The sequence below is a fragment of the Oryctolagus cuniculus genome, chromosome 19 (genome assembly GCF_964237555.1).
Source record: "Oryctolagus cuniculus chromosome 19, mOryCun1.1, whole genome shotgun sequence".
Lineage (NCBI taxonomy): Eukaryota > Metazoa > Chordata > Mammalia > Lagomorpha > Leporidae > Oryctolagus > Oryctolagus cuniculus.
The window spans coordinates 39,772,909-39,789,235 of NC_091450.1; the positions used below are offsets into that span (position 1 = coordinate 39,772,909).

General features: G+C 60.0%; 1 protein-coding gene across 2 annotated transcripts; it reads right to left on the reverse strand.

The window, feature by feature from the left end:
• Positions 1-4,790: 4,790 nt before the first annotated feature.
• On the reverse strand, positions 4,791-9,677 carry LOC100343361 (speedy protein E4). Of its 2 annotated transcripts, none has more exons than XM_002723093.5 (7): positions 9,425-9,677; positions 8,833-9,114; positions 8,355-8,413; positions 8,015-8,100; positions 6,873-7,041; positions 6,682-6,777; positions 4,791-5,692 (listed from the first exon to the last, which is right to left on the reverse strand). In XM_002723093.5, exons 1-6 carry the CDS (start codon positions 9,531-9,533, stop codon positions 6,718-6,720), a joined length of 765 nt encoding a protein of 254 aa, XP_002723139.2. In that variant the 5' UTR covers positions 9,534-9,677; the 3' UTR covers positions 4,791-5,692; positions 6,682-6,717. The 2 variants fall into 2 exon arrangements, with proteins under 2 accessions (XP_002723139.2, XP_051695019.2); XM_051839059.2 differs by lacking the exon at positions 4,791-5,692 and adding an exon at positions 5,727-6,388.
• Between the last annotated feature and the right edge of the window lie 6,650 nt (positions 9,678-16,327).

The following is a 16,327-nucleotide window of genomic DNA, read 5'->3' on the forward strand; positions in this document are numbered from 1 at the left end:
CCTAAGGCGAGTCCCCGGCCTCTATTTCCCATAAATCTGTGTGCCACTGGCTTTAGGGAACGTCGTAAATGTGTCTACCCGGTGTAGCCGTTAGGGCTGCCCGGCGCTGTGAGTAATGGCCGCCTTGAACTCTGAACTCAAAGTGCTCCTTAGTAAGGGCACGTCTCTACGGGAGCTTCCAGCCTGTGTCTGGCTTCACGCAGCATCTCCCCTGGTTGCGTCTTGACCCAGTGATGTTTACAAAAATCTAAAAATGGAGACCCCTACATACATGGTGTCTGCGTCAAGTTCCTGGCTGAATGTGGCTACAGCTGGGGACGACGTCGTCATGGGGGAACTGGGTCTGGGGTGCACGGAAGCGCCGTGCTCTGCCACAGCGATTTCCTGTGAGCGCATAGCCAAATAAACCACGGGGCTTCCGTGGCCTCCGTGGCCTCCCATGTGCCGTGGCCTCCAGTGCCTCCCGTGGTTTCTAGTGGCCTCCAGTGGCCTCTATGGCCACCTGTGACCCTCCCATGGCCTCCCATGGACTCCAGTGCCTCCTGTGGTTTCTAGTGGCCTCCATGGCCTCTATGGCCTCCTGTGACCCTCCCATGGTCTCCCCCATGGCCTCCAGTGGCCTCTGTGGCCTCCCATGTGCCATGGATTCCAGTGTCACCTGTAGACTCAAGTGGACTACCATGGTCTCCACTACGGCCTCCAGTGGCCTCCGTGGCCTTCTGTGACATCCCTATGGTTTCTCAGTGGCCTCCCATAGACTCCAATGCCTCTGGTAGTTTCTAGTGGCCTCCATGGCTGCCTGTGACCCTCCCATGGTCTCCCCATGGCCTTCACTGGACTCCAGCATCTCCTGTGGTTTCTAGTGGCCTCCATGGCTGCCTGTGACCCTCCCATGGCCCCCAGTGGCCTCCAGTGGACTCCATGGCCACCTGTGACCCTCCCGTGGCCTCCATGTCCACCTGTGACCCTCCCATGGCCCCCAGTGGCCTCCAGTGGACTCCATGGCAGCCTGTGACCCTCCCATGGCCTCCAGTGGACTCCAGTGCCCTCCATGGCTGCATGTGACCCTCCCATGGCCTCCAGTGGCCTCCATGGCTGCCTGTGACCCTCCCATGGCCTCCAGTGGACTCCAGTGGACTCCATGTCCACCTGTGACCCTCCCAAGGCCCCAAGTGGACTCCATGGCCACCTGTGACCCTCCCATGGCCCCCAGTGACCTCCAGTGGCCTCCGTAGCCACCTGTGACCCTCCCATGGCCTCCAGTGGACTCCAGTGGCCTCCATGGCTGCCTGTGACCCTCCCATGGCCTCTAGTGGCCTCCATGGCTGCCTGTGACCCTCCCATGGCCTCCAGTGGACTCCAGTGCCCTCCATGGCCGCCTGTGACCCTCCCATGGCCCCCAGTGACCTCCAGTGGCCTCTGTAGCCACTTGTGACCCTCCCATGGCCTCCAGTGGCCTCCATGGCTGCCTGTGACCCTCCTGTGGCCTCCAGTGGACTCCAATGGCCTCCGTGGCCCTGGCATCCCTCCCTTTTTCAGCTGACCAGTCTCTTCCTCCCGGCTCCGGTAGCTTCATCACCTACTCCTCGGCTGGGCCAGTCCTCAGCCCAGGCTTCTCGCCTTCTCTCCCCACTCTCCCCTGTGCCTGTGGCCTGGCCGCCTGCTTCCTCGCCTGCTGTTGCCTGCGTCCTGGGTCCGGGCTGACCCTTCCCATTCATCTCTTCCTCCCCTCAGCTGCCCTTCTTCCCCCCACCTGCCCTGTGAGACCCAGAGCTTCCCAGGTGCCCTTGAGTTGTTTGCAAGCCTTGCCCACTGTCCATTTCTAGCTGGTTCCTAATCCCTGTGCGCTCTCAGTCCCTCCCCTTCATCCTGCTTCCCAGTGCTGATGCTGTGCCCTTTTTTTTTAAGATTTATTTATTTACTTGAAAGTCAGAGATACAGAGAGAGAGAGAGAGAGAGAGAGAGAGAGAGAGAGAGAGGTCTTCCATCCACTGGTTCACTCCCCAGATGGCTGCAATGGCCAGAGCTGTGGTGATCCAAAGCCAGGAGCCAGGAGCTTCTTCTGGGTCTCCCACATGGGTGCAGGGGCCTGAGGACTTGGGCCATCCTCTACTGCTTTCCCAGGCCACAGCAGAGAGCTGGATTGGAAGTGGAGCAGACGGGACTTGAACCGGTGCACATATGGGATGCCAACACTGCAGGCAGAGGCCCCACCTGCTACGCCACAGCACCTTAGTCTGTGTTCCTATGCCAGGAGGGAGCCAGATATTGGAGGGGGAGGGGAAGGGGAGGAGAGGAAGAGGAGGAGCGAGAGGGGAAGGGAGAGAGGGAGGAAACAGGGCCAGTGTTGTGGGGCAGAGGACGAGGCCGTGGTGTGAGGACGGCGTCCTGCACAGGAGCACCAGTTGGAGTCCCGGCTGACCCAGCTAACGTGTCTGGGAAGGCGGCAGAGTGGCCCACATACCCAGCCCCTCCCGCCAACATGGGAGCCGGGGATGAAGCTCCCGGCCCCCGTCTGTGGCCTGACTCAGACTGGCTGTGGCAGTCATCTGGGGGGCAAACCAGCGGATGGAAGATCCTCTTCTCTCTCTGTCTCTCCCTCTCTCTCTCTCTCGTTCTGCTTTTCAAACAAATAAACCTTCGAGAAAAGGAAAAGGGGTTTATTTAGCCCCCATTTCTGGAGATCCAAAAGCGTGGCCCTGGTGGTTTTGTCGTGGTTGGGTGGGACACTGCAGAGAAGTGGGAAGGAAGCCAGCCTCGTGCTGAAGGCGCCAGCCCCGGGACAGCCTTGCTCTCTAGGAACCCCGAGAGCCGCTCACCCCTGGAGACCAGCGACCCTCCGCAGGGGTTCCCCCTCCCAAACTTCCATCACCCAACACGGCCACGCTGGGGACCAAGCCTGGGAACCCCCGGGGGTGACGCACTCAAACCACGTCCACACCCCAGCCGGCCTTCCGCGTGGATGCTCGGGGCCCCGGCAGCCCTGTGGCTCCTCTGGGTCTGTCGTCGGCAGCTCTTCCACTCATCCACTGCTCTCCCTGGGTCAGAGCTGCGCCCTCCCGGCCAGACGCTTCCCATCACAGGCTGCTCCCGGGCCCCGGGTTGGGCTAGATGTCATTTCTGGTTCCTGCAGGGGAGGAACCAGGGGACCCGGCGGGGAGGCCAGCCCCAATAGAAAGAGCAGCCGCGTGGCTAGACGGTGACAGCCCAAACGCGATCCGGGAATGGGTAGGGCCAGAGACTGAGTTCAAGTTCGTGGGCAATGGCTGCATCATCATGGAACCCTGATAAAAGGAATCTGACCCTGGCCGAGCGTCCCCAGGACACAGGAACTCCACGCTGGACTGTGTCTTCCTTGGGCTGGGCCTGACCCATGTCCTCTTCTGCTAGGATACAATGGCCGTGTTAGGTGCCGTGCGAGTTGTTCTACAGAATCCGCAAACCTGAGGGGGGGTGGGGCGCCCCCTTTGGAGGCGGTGGATCAGGAACCTGCCACCTGGGAGCCTGCACCTGCCGTTGGCATCTGACCGCCACCTAGGGGGGGCCTGTGGCCATCGTCCGGGACACGTGACCTAACTCCGGATGGCTGGCGGCAGAACCATATTGCAGAGCTTGTCCCCTGCCCGCCTCCCTGCTTTTTTTTTTTTTTTTTTTTTTAGATTTATTTATATAAAAGGTAGAACAAGAGAGATCTTCTATCCTTCACTCCCCAGATGGTTGCAACAGCCAGGGTTGGCCCAGGCCAAAGCCAGGATTCTAGAATTCCATCCAGGTCGCCCAGGCGGGTGGGCGGGCTCTCGGGTATCTGTCTGGTGCGTTCGCAGGAAGCTAGGTTGGAAGCAGAGCAGTTAGGACTCAAACCAGCACAGCACCGGGGCTGGTTGGCTTCTGCCCGTTGCTCCGCTGGGCCGCCTGTCCCAGCCCTTGACCCTGGCTCTCACTCTTCTCCCTCGCCCAGCCGTATCTCATCAGTGAGCCCACGGCCCCGTTGTTTGCCCCTCTTTAGTTCTGTTTGCTTCTGGCTGATGCTTTGCTTCTCGCTGCTCCCCCCTCCCCACTTCTCTGATTCTCCCAAGATCCTTTGCTCCAGGAATTCAGCATCCACGCCACGCAGCCTCAGCTCCTCCTGTTGTCTCGTTTTGCCCAGAGACCGCTCCAGCACCCTGGCTCCTGTTTCACCACGCGTTGTCAATTCTCCTTCTACTTTACAAAGCTGGAGTCCCGGATCGTGGAAAGGCCTTTGGGATTCGAACATCAGTCGGCCTGTGGGACCACGCCCTGGCCCTTGGACCGCACCTAGGAATCCACCTCCCGCCCAGCCACCTTGGCTTTATCCAGAGCACTTCGGTTCTCTAAGCCCTCGTGCGGTTTTCCCTCCTCAACCTCTCCCCCTGCTTTCTTTCTTTAAGAACGTAGCATAGGCTGTGCCCCCTCTTCTACCACTTTTTCTGCATGAAAAACAACTCAGAGTTATTCCTCGGAGTGAATCAATGTGGTCCGAGAACCACAACCTCAATAGGCATCAAGACCGTCTGGCAGGGGCCGGCTCTGCCTGTGGCCGTCAGCATCCCATTTGGGCAGCGGTTTGAGTCCCGGCCGCTCCACTTCCGATCCAGCTCTCTGCTATGGCCTGGGAGATCCAGGGAGAAGCTCCTGGCTCCTGGCTCCGGATCGGCTCAGCTCCAGCTGTTGTGGCCATTTGGGGAGTGAACCAGAGGATGGACAGAAGACCCCCTCCCTCTCTCTCTGTCTGTCTCTCTCTGTGACTCTACCTCTCAAATAAATAATCGTTTTTTTTTTTTTTAAAGAAAAAGATAATCTGACAGCAGACAAGTGATCGGGATGAAAATGGTCACACACGCCGTGAGGAAGACTCCGTTTTTATTACATTTTCCCCAAGAGATACACTGTGCCTTCCTCCTCAAAATTTGTAACCCACGTCCTCTTTCAGGTTACAAGGCGAGTTAAATATGACAACCGAATTCTTACAATTCAATAACAAAGACTACATCTCCACTAAAAAAATCATTCAAAACTTTGGCTGCATTATTATTGAGCTATAGGTAGATTCTGTAGGTATAAAAGATTAAAAAAAAACTCTTAAAATGAACAAAAATTATATTTATGTAATTATAAGTTATAACAGCATCAGAAAACCGTATAGGGGCAGTATGTCTTCAGAACTATGACTACTTCAAAGCTACTAACAATATAAAGTTTATAATAACTCTATGGCCAACGTTTTAAAAATAAATACAATGTATAGACTCTTATTAAGCACTCTATTACAATCTTATGGCTCTAATTTAATATTTTAAATGTAATTATCTTCCAATATGAGCCCACATGGTCTGCCATCAAGTGGCTTTAGCCTGTGGCGATCTCAAATAATTAGAAAAACAAATGAAACAGGGCCTCGGGCTGCTACCTCAGGGAGATCTGAACTCAGCAACGGGGAAGTGGAGGGGGTGTCTCAGGCAGGAGGGAGCTGGATGGAAAACCCTGGCTTCTCACTGTCCCACAGACCCCCGGGAGTGCCCAGTGCCCCCAGGAGCAGCTCGTGGTAAGTCCGACTCCTAGAAGAGTCTGGGTTTCTCAGGACGTCTGCACAGCAGCCTCCTGTCTTCCTCTCCCACGATGTCGTTGGTGTCTTGCTTCTTGCTGAGTGACCGCCTCCCCGAGGCCCTCGGGTCTGGAAGCAGAGACGAGGCTGGACGTGACTCACACTCACCTGGCCCTTCCTTCGAAACCTGTTCGGGAGCCGTCCTCGCCCCCGACCCCAGCCATCTCTGACCGTGCCCCAGGCCAGGCCCAGCAGGCCCCGCGGCAGAGCTAGGGCCCGAGGCGGCTTGCAATGTCCCGGACCAGGAGACCGGGTGCCCGGTCCCTAATCCTACATCGAAAGCTGAGCCGCACCGCTTGGTCCCCAACTTAGGTGACCACACAAGGTATAAAGCCCATCTCTGCTTGACCCCGCCCCGCCCACACAGATCACTCCAGTGAGTCAGGGTGAGCAGCCACACCGCACTTCCTATCCTGACCTTCCCTCATTCTGGCAAATTCCGTGACCATATGAGCACTTCGAAAAGTTGGCGGAAAGATGCGGTTCACTACGTTTATTGGGAGCCCTCGCTTCCGGAGACCCGGGCACAGCTTGCTCCGCCGTGTGCATTTTGCCACGGACTTTTTGCAGCCCCTGAGGAAGCTGGGGTGTCACCGAGGTACAGTTGTGCCGGAAGGGACACTGCTCCAGACGGGCACCCGCTGAGGGCTCAGCTGCACGTTGGAAGGCTCCGGAGTTACTATCCTCCAGCGCTGGACGTGCAAACCGCCCCCTCTAACAATGTCCCCGCTGTTGCAGCGAAATCTCTGTGCTTGGCGCCCGAGGCTGGCCCGGAGTTTTAAAGAGAACAAGAAAACCTCCGAGGGGAACTGGACGTGTGTAGCTAAGGGCTCCCCGCTTCGCCCAGAGCCAGCTGCTTTGGGTTCTAAGCCAGCGCCCCTGCTCCCGCGTGTCACCAAGGCTGCGTCCCTGTCCGGCTGTCACTCTGCAGTGGCCAGGCTTGGGGGGGAGGGCCGGCTTCTCTCACAGTGAGCACAGGGCCGGGGGGCAGGTTCCCCCCCAGGTGGAGGGCGCCCCCAGAGCCCCGTGCCAGCCGCAGGGCCCCCAGACACACTTACCCTCTGCCCAGTGGCCTCTGGCCTCGGCGCGGCACTTTAGGGAATGAGGGTGCGATCTCGCCTCCACACCCACAGCTCCGGGTCGTAGGCCTGGATCTGGAAAGAAAGAGAGCCCCTGAGAGTCCCCTCCCTGCCGGTGCCCGGCCCCGCCCCTCTGCTCTGGGCCCCGCCCTGGCCACGCCCGCACCCACCTCCTCGCACTCCTCACGGGTGACCCTCGTCTGCCAGCCCATGGAGCAGATGAACTGGAGCCGCAGTTTATGAAAGAGCGGACGCTGGGCGCGGCTCTGCCCGTACAGGAAGGCAAAGATGGCCTGCTTGGAGGCCTGGTTGTCCTCCTCCATGTCGCTGGCCACGTAGCTGCGGAAGGAACCCTAGCTCTCAGTGGAGGCCACTGAAGGGCGGGGGCTGCCCCTGACCGAGGGGTGATGAGGAGGCTGCTCCCGCCACGCCCTCGGCACCTCGTCCCCCTTCACCTTGCTAAGGTGCACACCTGCCTCCCCCCACCACATCCTGGGCCGAGGCAGACCCTGGTTTATTCTGGGTTCACTCTGCAGCCCCACAGCTGCTCCGGGGCTGGGCGCGGCCCAGTGCACTGGCTCAGCAGGCACCTGTCAGTCACCGGAGTCCTCTGGCACACAGGACGGACCCCACAGCGTGGGTGACTGACAACCGGAAGCCATCCTGACCGCCTCTCAGGCTCACATGGGCGGGGAAGAGGATGGCACCGAGCTTCTTAAGGTGGCGCTGGCCTCGTGACCAGCAGCCGCCTCCCACCGTGCCCAACAGCACCGGGGCCCCGCAAGTGGGGAGACAAGAAACCGCCAGCCCTGTGAACACAGCTGGCAGCAGCAGGAAGGCTCTGGGGTTCGAGTTGACTCTGAGGACCAAGGTGTGCAGGGGCCCGGATGGAAAACCAGACACACACACGTGCAGGACTGGCCTTGAAGGGAGGAAGGGGGTGCCGGGGGCTCAGAGGTTTGGCGGCAGAGAGACGCGGTCACATCCGGGCTGGAGGGAGAGGGACTGAGCCGTGGGGAAGGGGCCCTGGGCCTGGGGCGGTGCTTGGGGGTGTGTGTGGGGCTGGTGTTGGGGGCGGGGCGGGGTCCCAGGGACAGGGGGCCTGGAGTGTGCTCTCTCTCCCTCCTCCCAGGACAGTGTGTTTCCTCTTATTCTCTGTAGCTTTTTAAATTTTTTTTCTTAAATTTACTTATTTTCATTTTACTGGAGAGGCAGAGAGACAGTACTCATCCACCTGCCGCCAACCCCTCCCCGAATGCCCGCGAGGGCCAGGGCCGGGCCAGGCCGAGAGGCGGGGAAGCCGGCTACTCACAGAGCGATGAAGAAATGGAGGCGCTGGTACTGCCAGGAGAAGAGGCCGGCCCGGCTGAAGTAGGCCACGACCATGGCCAGCAGGTACTGCCGGAGAGGGGAAGAGGGAGAGAGGGGAGTGACCGTCATGGCCTGAGGTGAGACCCAAGGCTGCCACCCAGCTCGCCAGGGTCACCTGGGGCTGGGGCTTCCCCAGAGCTGGGGGCCAGGGCCCAGGGCCTTGAGCAGAGGCCGGGGCTGCCGTGGGCTCTGAGGGGCGGGGATGTGGGAGGTGGGGGTTCCGGCTGCAGACGTCCAAGGCCCTGCCTCCCACGCCGGGCCGCCCGTCCCAGCCACCTCACCTTGTCAGACACCCTCAGGTTTTTGTCCCAGGCCAGGAACCGCTTCACCACAGGGTCCTCTGTGAAGGGAGGGCAGGTGTGTTAGGTGGAGAAGCGGGGTGCGGGTGCTGGGGAGTGGTGGGGCCATGCTCCACCTGGGAGAACCCGGGTGAGGCGAGAGGAGTGCTGGGTGCAGGCTCAGGGCGCAGGCACCAGGCGTGAGGGCCCCGCGGGGGGCCCCCCCAGTGTGCGCCCGTGGTCCCGGCATCCCCGGTCCAGGAGACCCATACGCGTCCAAGGGGCTGGCCGGACCCAGGGGTTCTCCCCCTGGGGGCAGCCCCTTCCCGAGCCCAGCCGGGGCCAACAAGGACCAGCTCTAGGCCCTCCAGGGAGGGTCAGCTCACGGAATACCAGCTTTTTTTTTTTTTTTCCCCTCGCTATTGGAAAAGCGTGGCTACTGCGAGTTCTCTCTGCACGGCCCCCAGGGGTCCCTCCCTACCTAGCAGCCTGGCGAAGACCGCGTGGTGCTCGGGCAGCACCGGCGACGCACGCCGTCTCTTCAGCCTCATCTTGAGCCCACAGAGCCACTCCACGCCCCAGGTCTCCGGGGGCCCGGGGGCCGGCCCTGGCAGCAGCAGGGAGGCCAGGCGCCCCTGCAGCACCGGCATCAGCTCGCCCTCCGAATCCAGCGCCTCAGCCGACTCCGGGAAGGCTGCCGACCACGCTCTCTTTCCGTTGCAAGCAGGACTCTGCGGCCCGGAGCTGGGATCCACCCATGGGGCTGCGTGAAGAAGCCAGGCGCCGGAGTGAGGCCACTGTCGCGGCCTCCCCAGCCTCTGGCCTCTCGCCCTCGTTCACCTTGCCACGTGCCCTCTGCCCGCCCACTCCTGCCCCTGCCTCGGCCTTGGACCGCAGCCCCCAGTCCCCGTTCCTTGCTCTGCTGTGGGTGCCCCCTCCGCCCCCTCCGCCCCCTCCGCCCCCGGCCTCCTGCCTCCTCTTCCTCTCCCTCCACCCTACTCGGCTCTCCTGCCTTCTGTGCCCCCCTCCCCTCCAGGGAACCCCCTCCAATTCCCACTCGCTCCCCGCCTCACCTGATGGTCCTGGGGCCTCATGGTCTAACACCACCTCCGGGGGGCACCCCAAGGAGCTGGGCTGGGGGCTCTGGGCCTCGGCCTGGACGTGTGGTTCACAACCGGCCATGACTTTCTCAAGTGTGCTGTTGCCTCTCACGGCCCCCCGACCCTTCCCCTGGAATCCGGCTGAACCCAGCTCTCGGAAGATGCTGCCCTCCACGGCTGCCGAGCGCCCACGGAGTGTGGCTCTGCCAATCGGCGAGGGCGGAAGCCTCTGATGTCACCAGCCATTCCGACCTGGCGACAGGTTGGAGGGAGAATGGTGTAACTGCCATATTGATGTGACACTCGTCCTGGAGATCCATTCTCGCTGGCCGCTGACCCAGCCTCCGACCGTTGTCCACAAGTACGCGCCGGGGCTCGGGGACCCCCTGCCCTCTCCCCAGCAGGTGCCGGGGTCTCTCCGGTCTCCGCGTGACACATGGGGGACTCTTCCTCTCTCTGTACACTCCCGTGGCAGATGCAGGGTTAAGAGGAAGTGCTGAGACCTCACAAGGACGAGACGGATATGGACCAGAGAGCTTGGGGCACGGCCTGCCAGAGGGGGCAGCTGGTTCAAAACACTCAACCTGATGAGGCTGTGCCGCTGGAGCGCCGTTACGCCCGGCACCGAGCACTTCGGGCAAGTGAATCTTCCGCCCTCAGACATCTCTGAGCTGGAGAGATATTCCGAGGGCCTAGGATCAGAGCAAACCATCCCTGCACACACACACACACACACACGTACGCTTCCTGCAGTGTCTACAACGCCTCTCCTAGCGCCCACTTCTCAATTGTAGTTAAGAATCTCAAGGCCACACAGCACAGGTGGGGGTGCATCTGTCACCCCGCCCCACCGACGTCACTGCCCCAATGTACCCGGCCAATAAAACACCTTCCGTGCGGAGAGACCAAACGGCACAGGCTCCCACTGGAGACAGACGGGGGGTCTCCCAGGCTCTCGTAGCCTGGGTGTCTGAGTCTGGCTTCCCCCTTCTTTTAAAAATCGCCAGGAAACAGACATAATATCCAGGGCCTCTCCCCCTGTGGAGCCACCTGGCGCCTATTTTTTGTGTTGGGCTCATTTTGCTTAGGACAACGTCCCCGAGCGTCCTCCACCTCGCGGCCTGTGTTTCTTAAGGCTGAGTGGCACCCTGCTAGATGGAGACGCGGCAACTGGTTTGCCTGTTCACCTGCTCGTGGCAATGGGGCTGGCACCACGTCTCAGCCTTAAGTCTCGCTTTTGATCTGCTGCTGGGGTTTGGTGAGGAAAAGCGCCCCTGTAGGGCCAGTGCTGTGGCTCAGTGGGCTGCACTGCCAACGGCAGCCCTGGCATCCCACCCACGTGCTGGCTCCAGTCCCGTCTCTTCCACTTCCGATCCAGCTCCCTGCTGACGGCCTGGGCAAGCCGTGGAGGATGGCAGTGCCTGGGCACTGGGAGGGCTCATAAAGGAAGCAGAGGGACAAGGGCGGGAGCAACGGGAGGTGGAGCGAGCTCGGGGCCTGCGGGGCAGGACTGCAGCCCGAGCCTGAGGGGCTCCTCTGGCCCACGGCTCCCCAGCCCCAGTGCTGATACACAGTCGCGGTGCTGATCCTCAGTCCCGGTGCTGATCTTCAGTCCTGGTGTTGATGCACAGTCCTGGTGCTGATGCAAAGTCGTGGTGGTGATGCACAGTCCTGGTGCTGATGCACAGTCCCGGTGCTGATGCACAGTCGTGGTGCTGATCCTCAGTCCCGGTGCTGATCTTCAGTCCTGGTGCTGATTCTCAGTCCTGGTGTTGATGCACAGTCCTGGTGCTGATGCAAAGTCGTGGTGGTGATGCACAGTCCTGGTGCTGATGCACAGTCGTGGTGCTGATGCACAGTCATGGTGCTGATCCACAGTCCCGGTGGTGCTGATGCACAGTCCTGGTGCTGATGCACAGTCCCGGTGCTGATCCTCAGTCCTCATGCTGATCTGTGGTTGTGGTGCTGATCCTCAGTCCTGGTGCTGATGCACAGTCATGGTGCTGATGCACAGTCCTGGTGCTGATGCACAGTCATGGTGCTGATGCACAGTCCTCATGCTGATCTGTGGTTGTGGTGCTGATCCTCAGTCCTGGTGCTGATGCACAGTCGTGGTGCTGATTCTCAGTCCCAGTGCCCACATGCCTGGGTCCAGTCCAGGTCCTGGCCCGCAGCCTTCCCTGCGCTCCACCAGGGTCCACTCATTCTGACGTTTCTGCTGCCTTCCTCTGGGAGGCGTGGTCTCTGTGTCTTGAGGGGACCCTCCCCTTCTGCACCTCCAAACACGGCCCGAGACCCTGCGAGGAGGAAGGGTGTGAGGCACGGTAGGTGCTCTGTGGGGGGCACAGTGGAGAGGTCCTGGGCGCCAAGCCCAAACTCCTGGCCCGTGGTTCTTCCCTGGAGCAACCCTGGGTCTTCAGTCTCCCATCCTCCCTCCCCTCGCCCCCCAAGATGCTCCTGGTGGATCCCCAAATCAGGTTACAGACAGCGTCTCCCCCAGCGTGCCTGCTGACGCTCTCAGCCCTGGCCCCTCATTTCTGGGCCCCCTTCGGCTGTCCCATTTTCTCGGCTGAGGAAGGGCAGTGGGCCCCGGCATCCCCGTCTCAGGTGTGCAGGATGGGAGCTGGGAGCCGCAGGGCAGGAGCTGGGGTCGTCCAGCCGCTGCGACGCCGACAGTCAGCTCCCATGCCACGCTGCCCTGGTCAGCCCGCACACCCCCGACCTCGGCGAACGGGAGAAAACCGAGACCGGGACGCGGGAGAGGGAAAGCAGTGGTTGTGTCGCCAGCTGGCCGTTCCCCTCCCGTTCCCCCTGCAGGAGCGCTCTAAGACCTTTCCCAGCCGGCACCGCGGCTCACTGGGCTAATCCTCCGCCTAGCGGCGCCGGCACACCGGGTTCTAGTCCCGGTCGGGGCGCCGGATTCTGTCCCGGTTGCCCCTCTTCCAGGCCAGCTCTCTGCTGTGGCCCGGGAGGGCAGTGGAGGATGGCCCAAGTGCTTGGGCCCTGCACCCCATGGGAGACCAGGAGAAGCACCTGGCTCCTGGCTTCGGATCAGCGCGGTGCGCCGGCCACAGCAGTCCGAAGCCAGGAGTTTCCTTCGGGTCTCACACGTGGGTTCAGGGACCCAAGGACTTGGGCCACCTTCTACTGCTTTCCCAGGCCACAGCAGAGAGCTGGATTGCAAGTGGAGCAGCTGGGACTAGAACTGGTGCCCATATGGGATGCCGGCGCTTCAGGCCAGGGCGTTAACCCACTGCGCCACAGCACTGGTCCCGAGACAGGGTCTTTCTTTAACAAACAATTGTTTTATCACCCACATGGGAGACCCAGATGGAGAGGAGACAGTGTGTTTACAGAGGGCATGGGAATCCAACATGGCTGCCGTTCTCATGGAAAGACGACGCGGGGACGCAGAGACAGAGCAAAGAGACGCTGGGGTGAGACGCTGGGGTGAGACGGCGACCGGTGAGCCAAGGACGGATTCTCTGCCATGCCCTCAGAAGGGGCCAGACTGAACTCAGGCCGTTGGCTGACTGTCCAGGACAGTGCAGCGGTCACCCCAGGGGCTAATCTGCCATTGCAGCCTAGGAAACCAACCTGCCTGCATTTTGCATGAGAAAGATCCAGGTTGGACAAATGCCTCCTCCTGGCGTCTGGCTGTCTTCCTCCTCTTCCAGGAAGCCCGGGGCACTGGGACCGATCAGAAGCAGGGGCTGTCTCTTCCATCCGCGCTGGCGCCGCATCCTGGCCATCCCAGATGTGTGAGTGCTGCAAACTGGTTAGGGCACTTGAAGAAAGGAACCACGCGTAAGATCTTAAGACCTGGAACCCCATCGGGGTCTCTCACATGGTGGCAGGGATCCAACTACCTGAGCCATCTTCACTGCCTCCCAGGGTCCCCACGGGCAGGAAGCTAAAGGATCCACGCTTAATGGCGCCGGTTATCTATATGAAATTGGCACATCGTGGAGAACGAGGCGAGAGTTCAAGCGTGGGCAAAGCCTCTTTAAGGACGTGGTCAAAACATAACTGTGCAGAGATCTGAACACAATAAAGAAACACACACACACAAATGTCACCAGAAGTTAAAACGATAGACGGTAAACTAGAAAAAATCCTTGTATCTCATACGAAAGAGAAATTCTGCTGCATATGCAATGACCTTAATGGCCCGGAGGTAAAAGGTGGGGACTGTCTCTGGCTGTGGGGGAGTAACAGGGTCGGGGCTTCCTACCCTGGCTTCAGCAAGTTTAGAAAGTGGGGAAAACACACTTGGACTCCTGAGACAAAGGCCAGTCCTGACAGGGCCCAGCTCATTGCTGGAAGAGGAGTGTCGCGGCCACTGGCCAGGAGGGGAGTCCTGGGGAGCCGGCAGGTTCCTCCAGCAGAAGGGACAGTGTAGAGTGGCCACGGAGGCACGGCAGCTGGAAGCCACAGGCAGAGGACAGGCGGAGCAGGTGCAGCTGGGTGTGGTCAGTGCCCGGTGCGCGGCAAGCATGGGGCTGGGGCCCAGGCACGCCCTCTCCACGCGCCCCTGTCCAGGAAAAGCACCGGGAGACATGCCCCCTGGAGGGGGGAGGTGCTGTCACTCACTTTAATTGAGTAGGCAGGAGCTCAGGTGGTGTGGGCAGCAAGGACTGGGAGGACCCTTCCTGACCACACAGGGCACCCAACAGCCTCTCTGTTTATGGGCTCTTCGCACGGCCACAGGCGGCAGAACCACAGGGAACCAAGGCTGGGCTGGGTGCCCATTCACCAGCACAATCCCGTATGTACCACTGAGGCAGCAGCGTCTACACAGCCACGGCGTCTACACAGCCACGGCACAGTCCCCTGATGGATGAGGCTACGTGGACCAGCGTGGCAATTTAACCCAAGGCAGTGCCACTGTCTTCATCACCATCACTTTTCCAATTTTATTTGAAAGGTAGATAGAGACAGAGACAGCGACAGAGAGAGATCTTCCATGCACTGCTTTTCTGTTCAAATGCCTACAACAGCCAAGCCAGGAACTCAATCCAGGTCCCCCGTGTGGATGGCAGGGACCCAGACACTTCAGCTATCGCTGCTGCCTCCCCTGGTGGGTGCCAGCAGGAAGCTCGAATCGGGAGCGGAGCTGGGACATGAACCCAGGCACTTCAGTATGGACGGCTCCAGGCGGCCCAGGCAGCGTGTTAAGGACTGTGGCAAGCGCCTGCCCCGCCCGTCACGGGGATCCCCGCACTGGTATCGTGACAGTGTCCTACAGAGGCGTGAGACTTCCGCGAGCGAAGTTATGGAAGAAAACCCCCAAATTTTCAACCCAAGCATGCACTAGGACTCTGAGCGCTAAAATTCTCTCTCTCTCTCTCTATCGCTCGCTCGCTTGCTCATTGTAGCTATCTTTTCCAGCCACCTGCTAAACAAACAGTAAATCTCAGTGCATTGAAAGGAAACTTGGTTGTAATCTGTGTATGCCTATGACGCTGGCATCCGGGTGCTGGTTTGAGTCCCGGCTGCTCCATTTCCAGCCTGGCTCTCTGCTGTGGCCTGGGAAAGCAGTGGAGGATGAACCAAGTGCTTGGGCCCCTGTACCCACGTGGGAGACCCAGAAGAAGCTCCTGGCTCCACATTGGCCCACCTGTTGCAGCCATATGGGGAGTGAACCAGCAGATAGAAGATCTCTCTCTCTCTCTCTCTCTCTCTCTCTCTCTCTCTCTCTCTCCCTTTCTAATAAAATAAATCTTTAAAAAAAAAAAGAGAGAGAAGAAGATTTGCTTAGGAAAACTCTGGCTCCTGGCAGTGGGTGCAAGGTTTGTCCCCGAAGGCTCCCGTGCCGGAGGCTTGGTGGCGGCATGGAGGCGGGGGCCTGGGAGGAGGTGAGTGGGTCCTGGGGCTCCGGCTGATCTGGAGGCGTGGGGGAGGGGGAGCTGCTCTAAGACCAGGAGCGCCCTCTGCGTGTGGCCAGCTCCCTCCCTGCTTCTCTGCCACTGGTGGGGGGGAAGGGGGGGCAGGCCAGCACGCTGGGGCCAGGCTGCTGGGACCCTTCAGCCATGAGAATCCCAAGCCAAAGAAACCTTGTTCCTTTTCTTGCCTTTTTTTTTTTTTAAGATTTATTTATTTATTTGAAAAGCAGAGTCGGGGGGAGCTGTTCCATTGCCTGCTTCACTCCTCAAATGTCTGCGACAACCAAGGCTGGGCAGGCAGCAGCCAGGGGCCTGGGACGCAGGGGCCCAAGTACCCGGGCCATCGCCTGCTGCCTCCCAGGGTGCACAGCAGCAGGAGGCCAGAGGCAGGACTTGAACCCAGGCCCTCTGATGGCTGCACCTTCCCCTCTGCACCAGGACCTGCGTGGAGTTCCCGGCTCCCGACTTTGGCCTGGCCCAGTGCTGGCCGTTGCAGAAATCCAGGGACTGAATCAGCAGATGGAAGACCTCTCTCTATCTGTTTCTCTTTCTCTTTCAAAGAAAATGAAAATAAATACATTTTAAAAATGGCTAATTCATGAAAAAACTATATCGTATAAAGCAAGTAGTTAAAGCAAGACAACTTGCTTACTGGAAGTCCGTTTTACACCTTTGATTCTTTAAAAACTTTTTTTTTTTTTTTGACAGGCAGAGTGGACAGTGAGAGAGAGAGACAGAGAGAAAGGTCTTCCTTTGCCGTTGGTTCACCCTCCAATGGCCACTGCGGCCAGCGCGCTGTGGCCGGCGCACCGCGCTGATCCGATGGCAGGAGCCAGGTGCTTCTCCTGGTCTCCCATGGGGTGCAGGGCCCAAGCACTTGGGCCATCCTCCACTGCACGCCCTGGCCTCAGCAGAGAGCTGGCCTGGAAGAGGGGCAACCAGGACAGAATCCGGCACCCCGACCGGGACTAGAACCCGGTGTGCCGGCGCC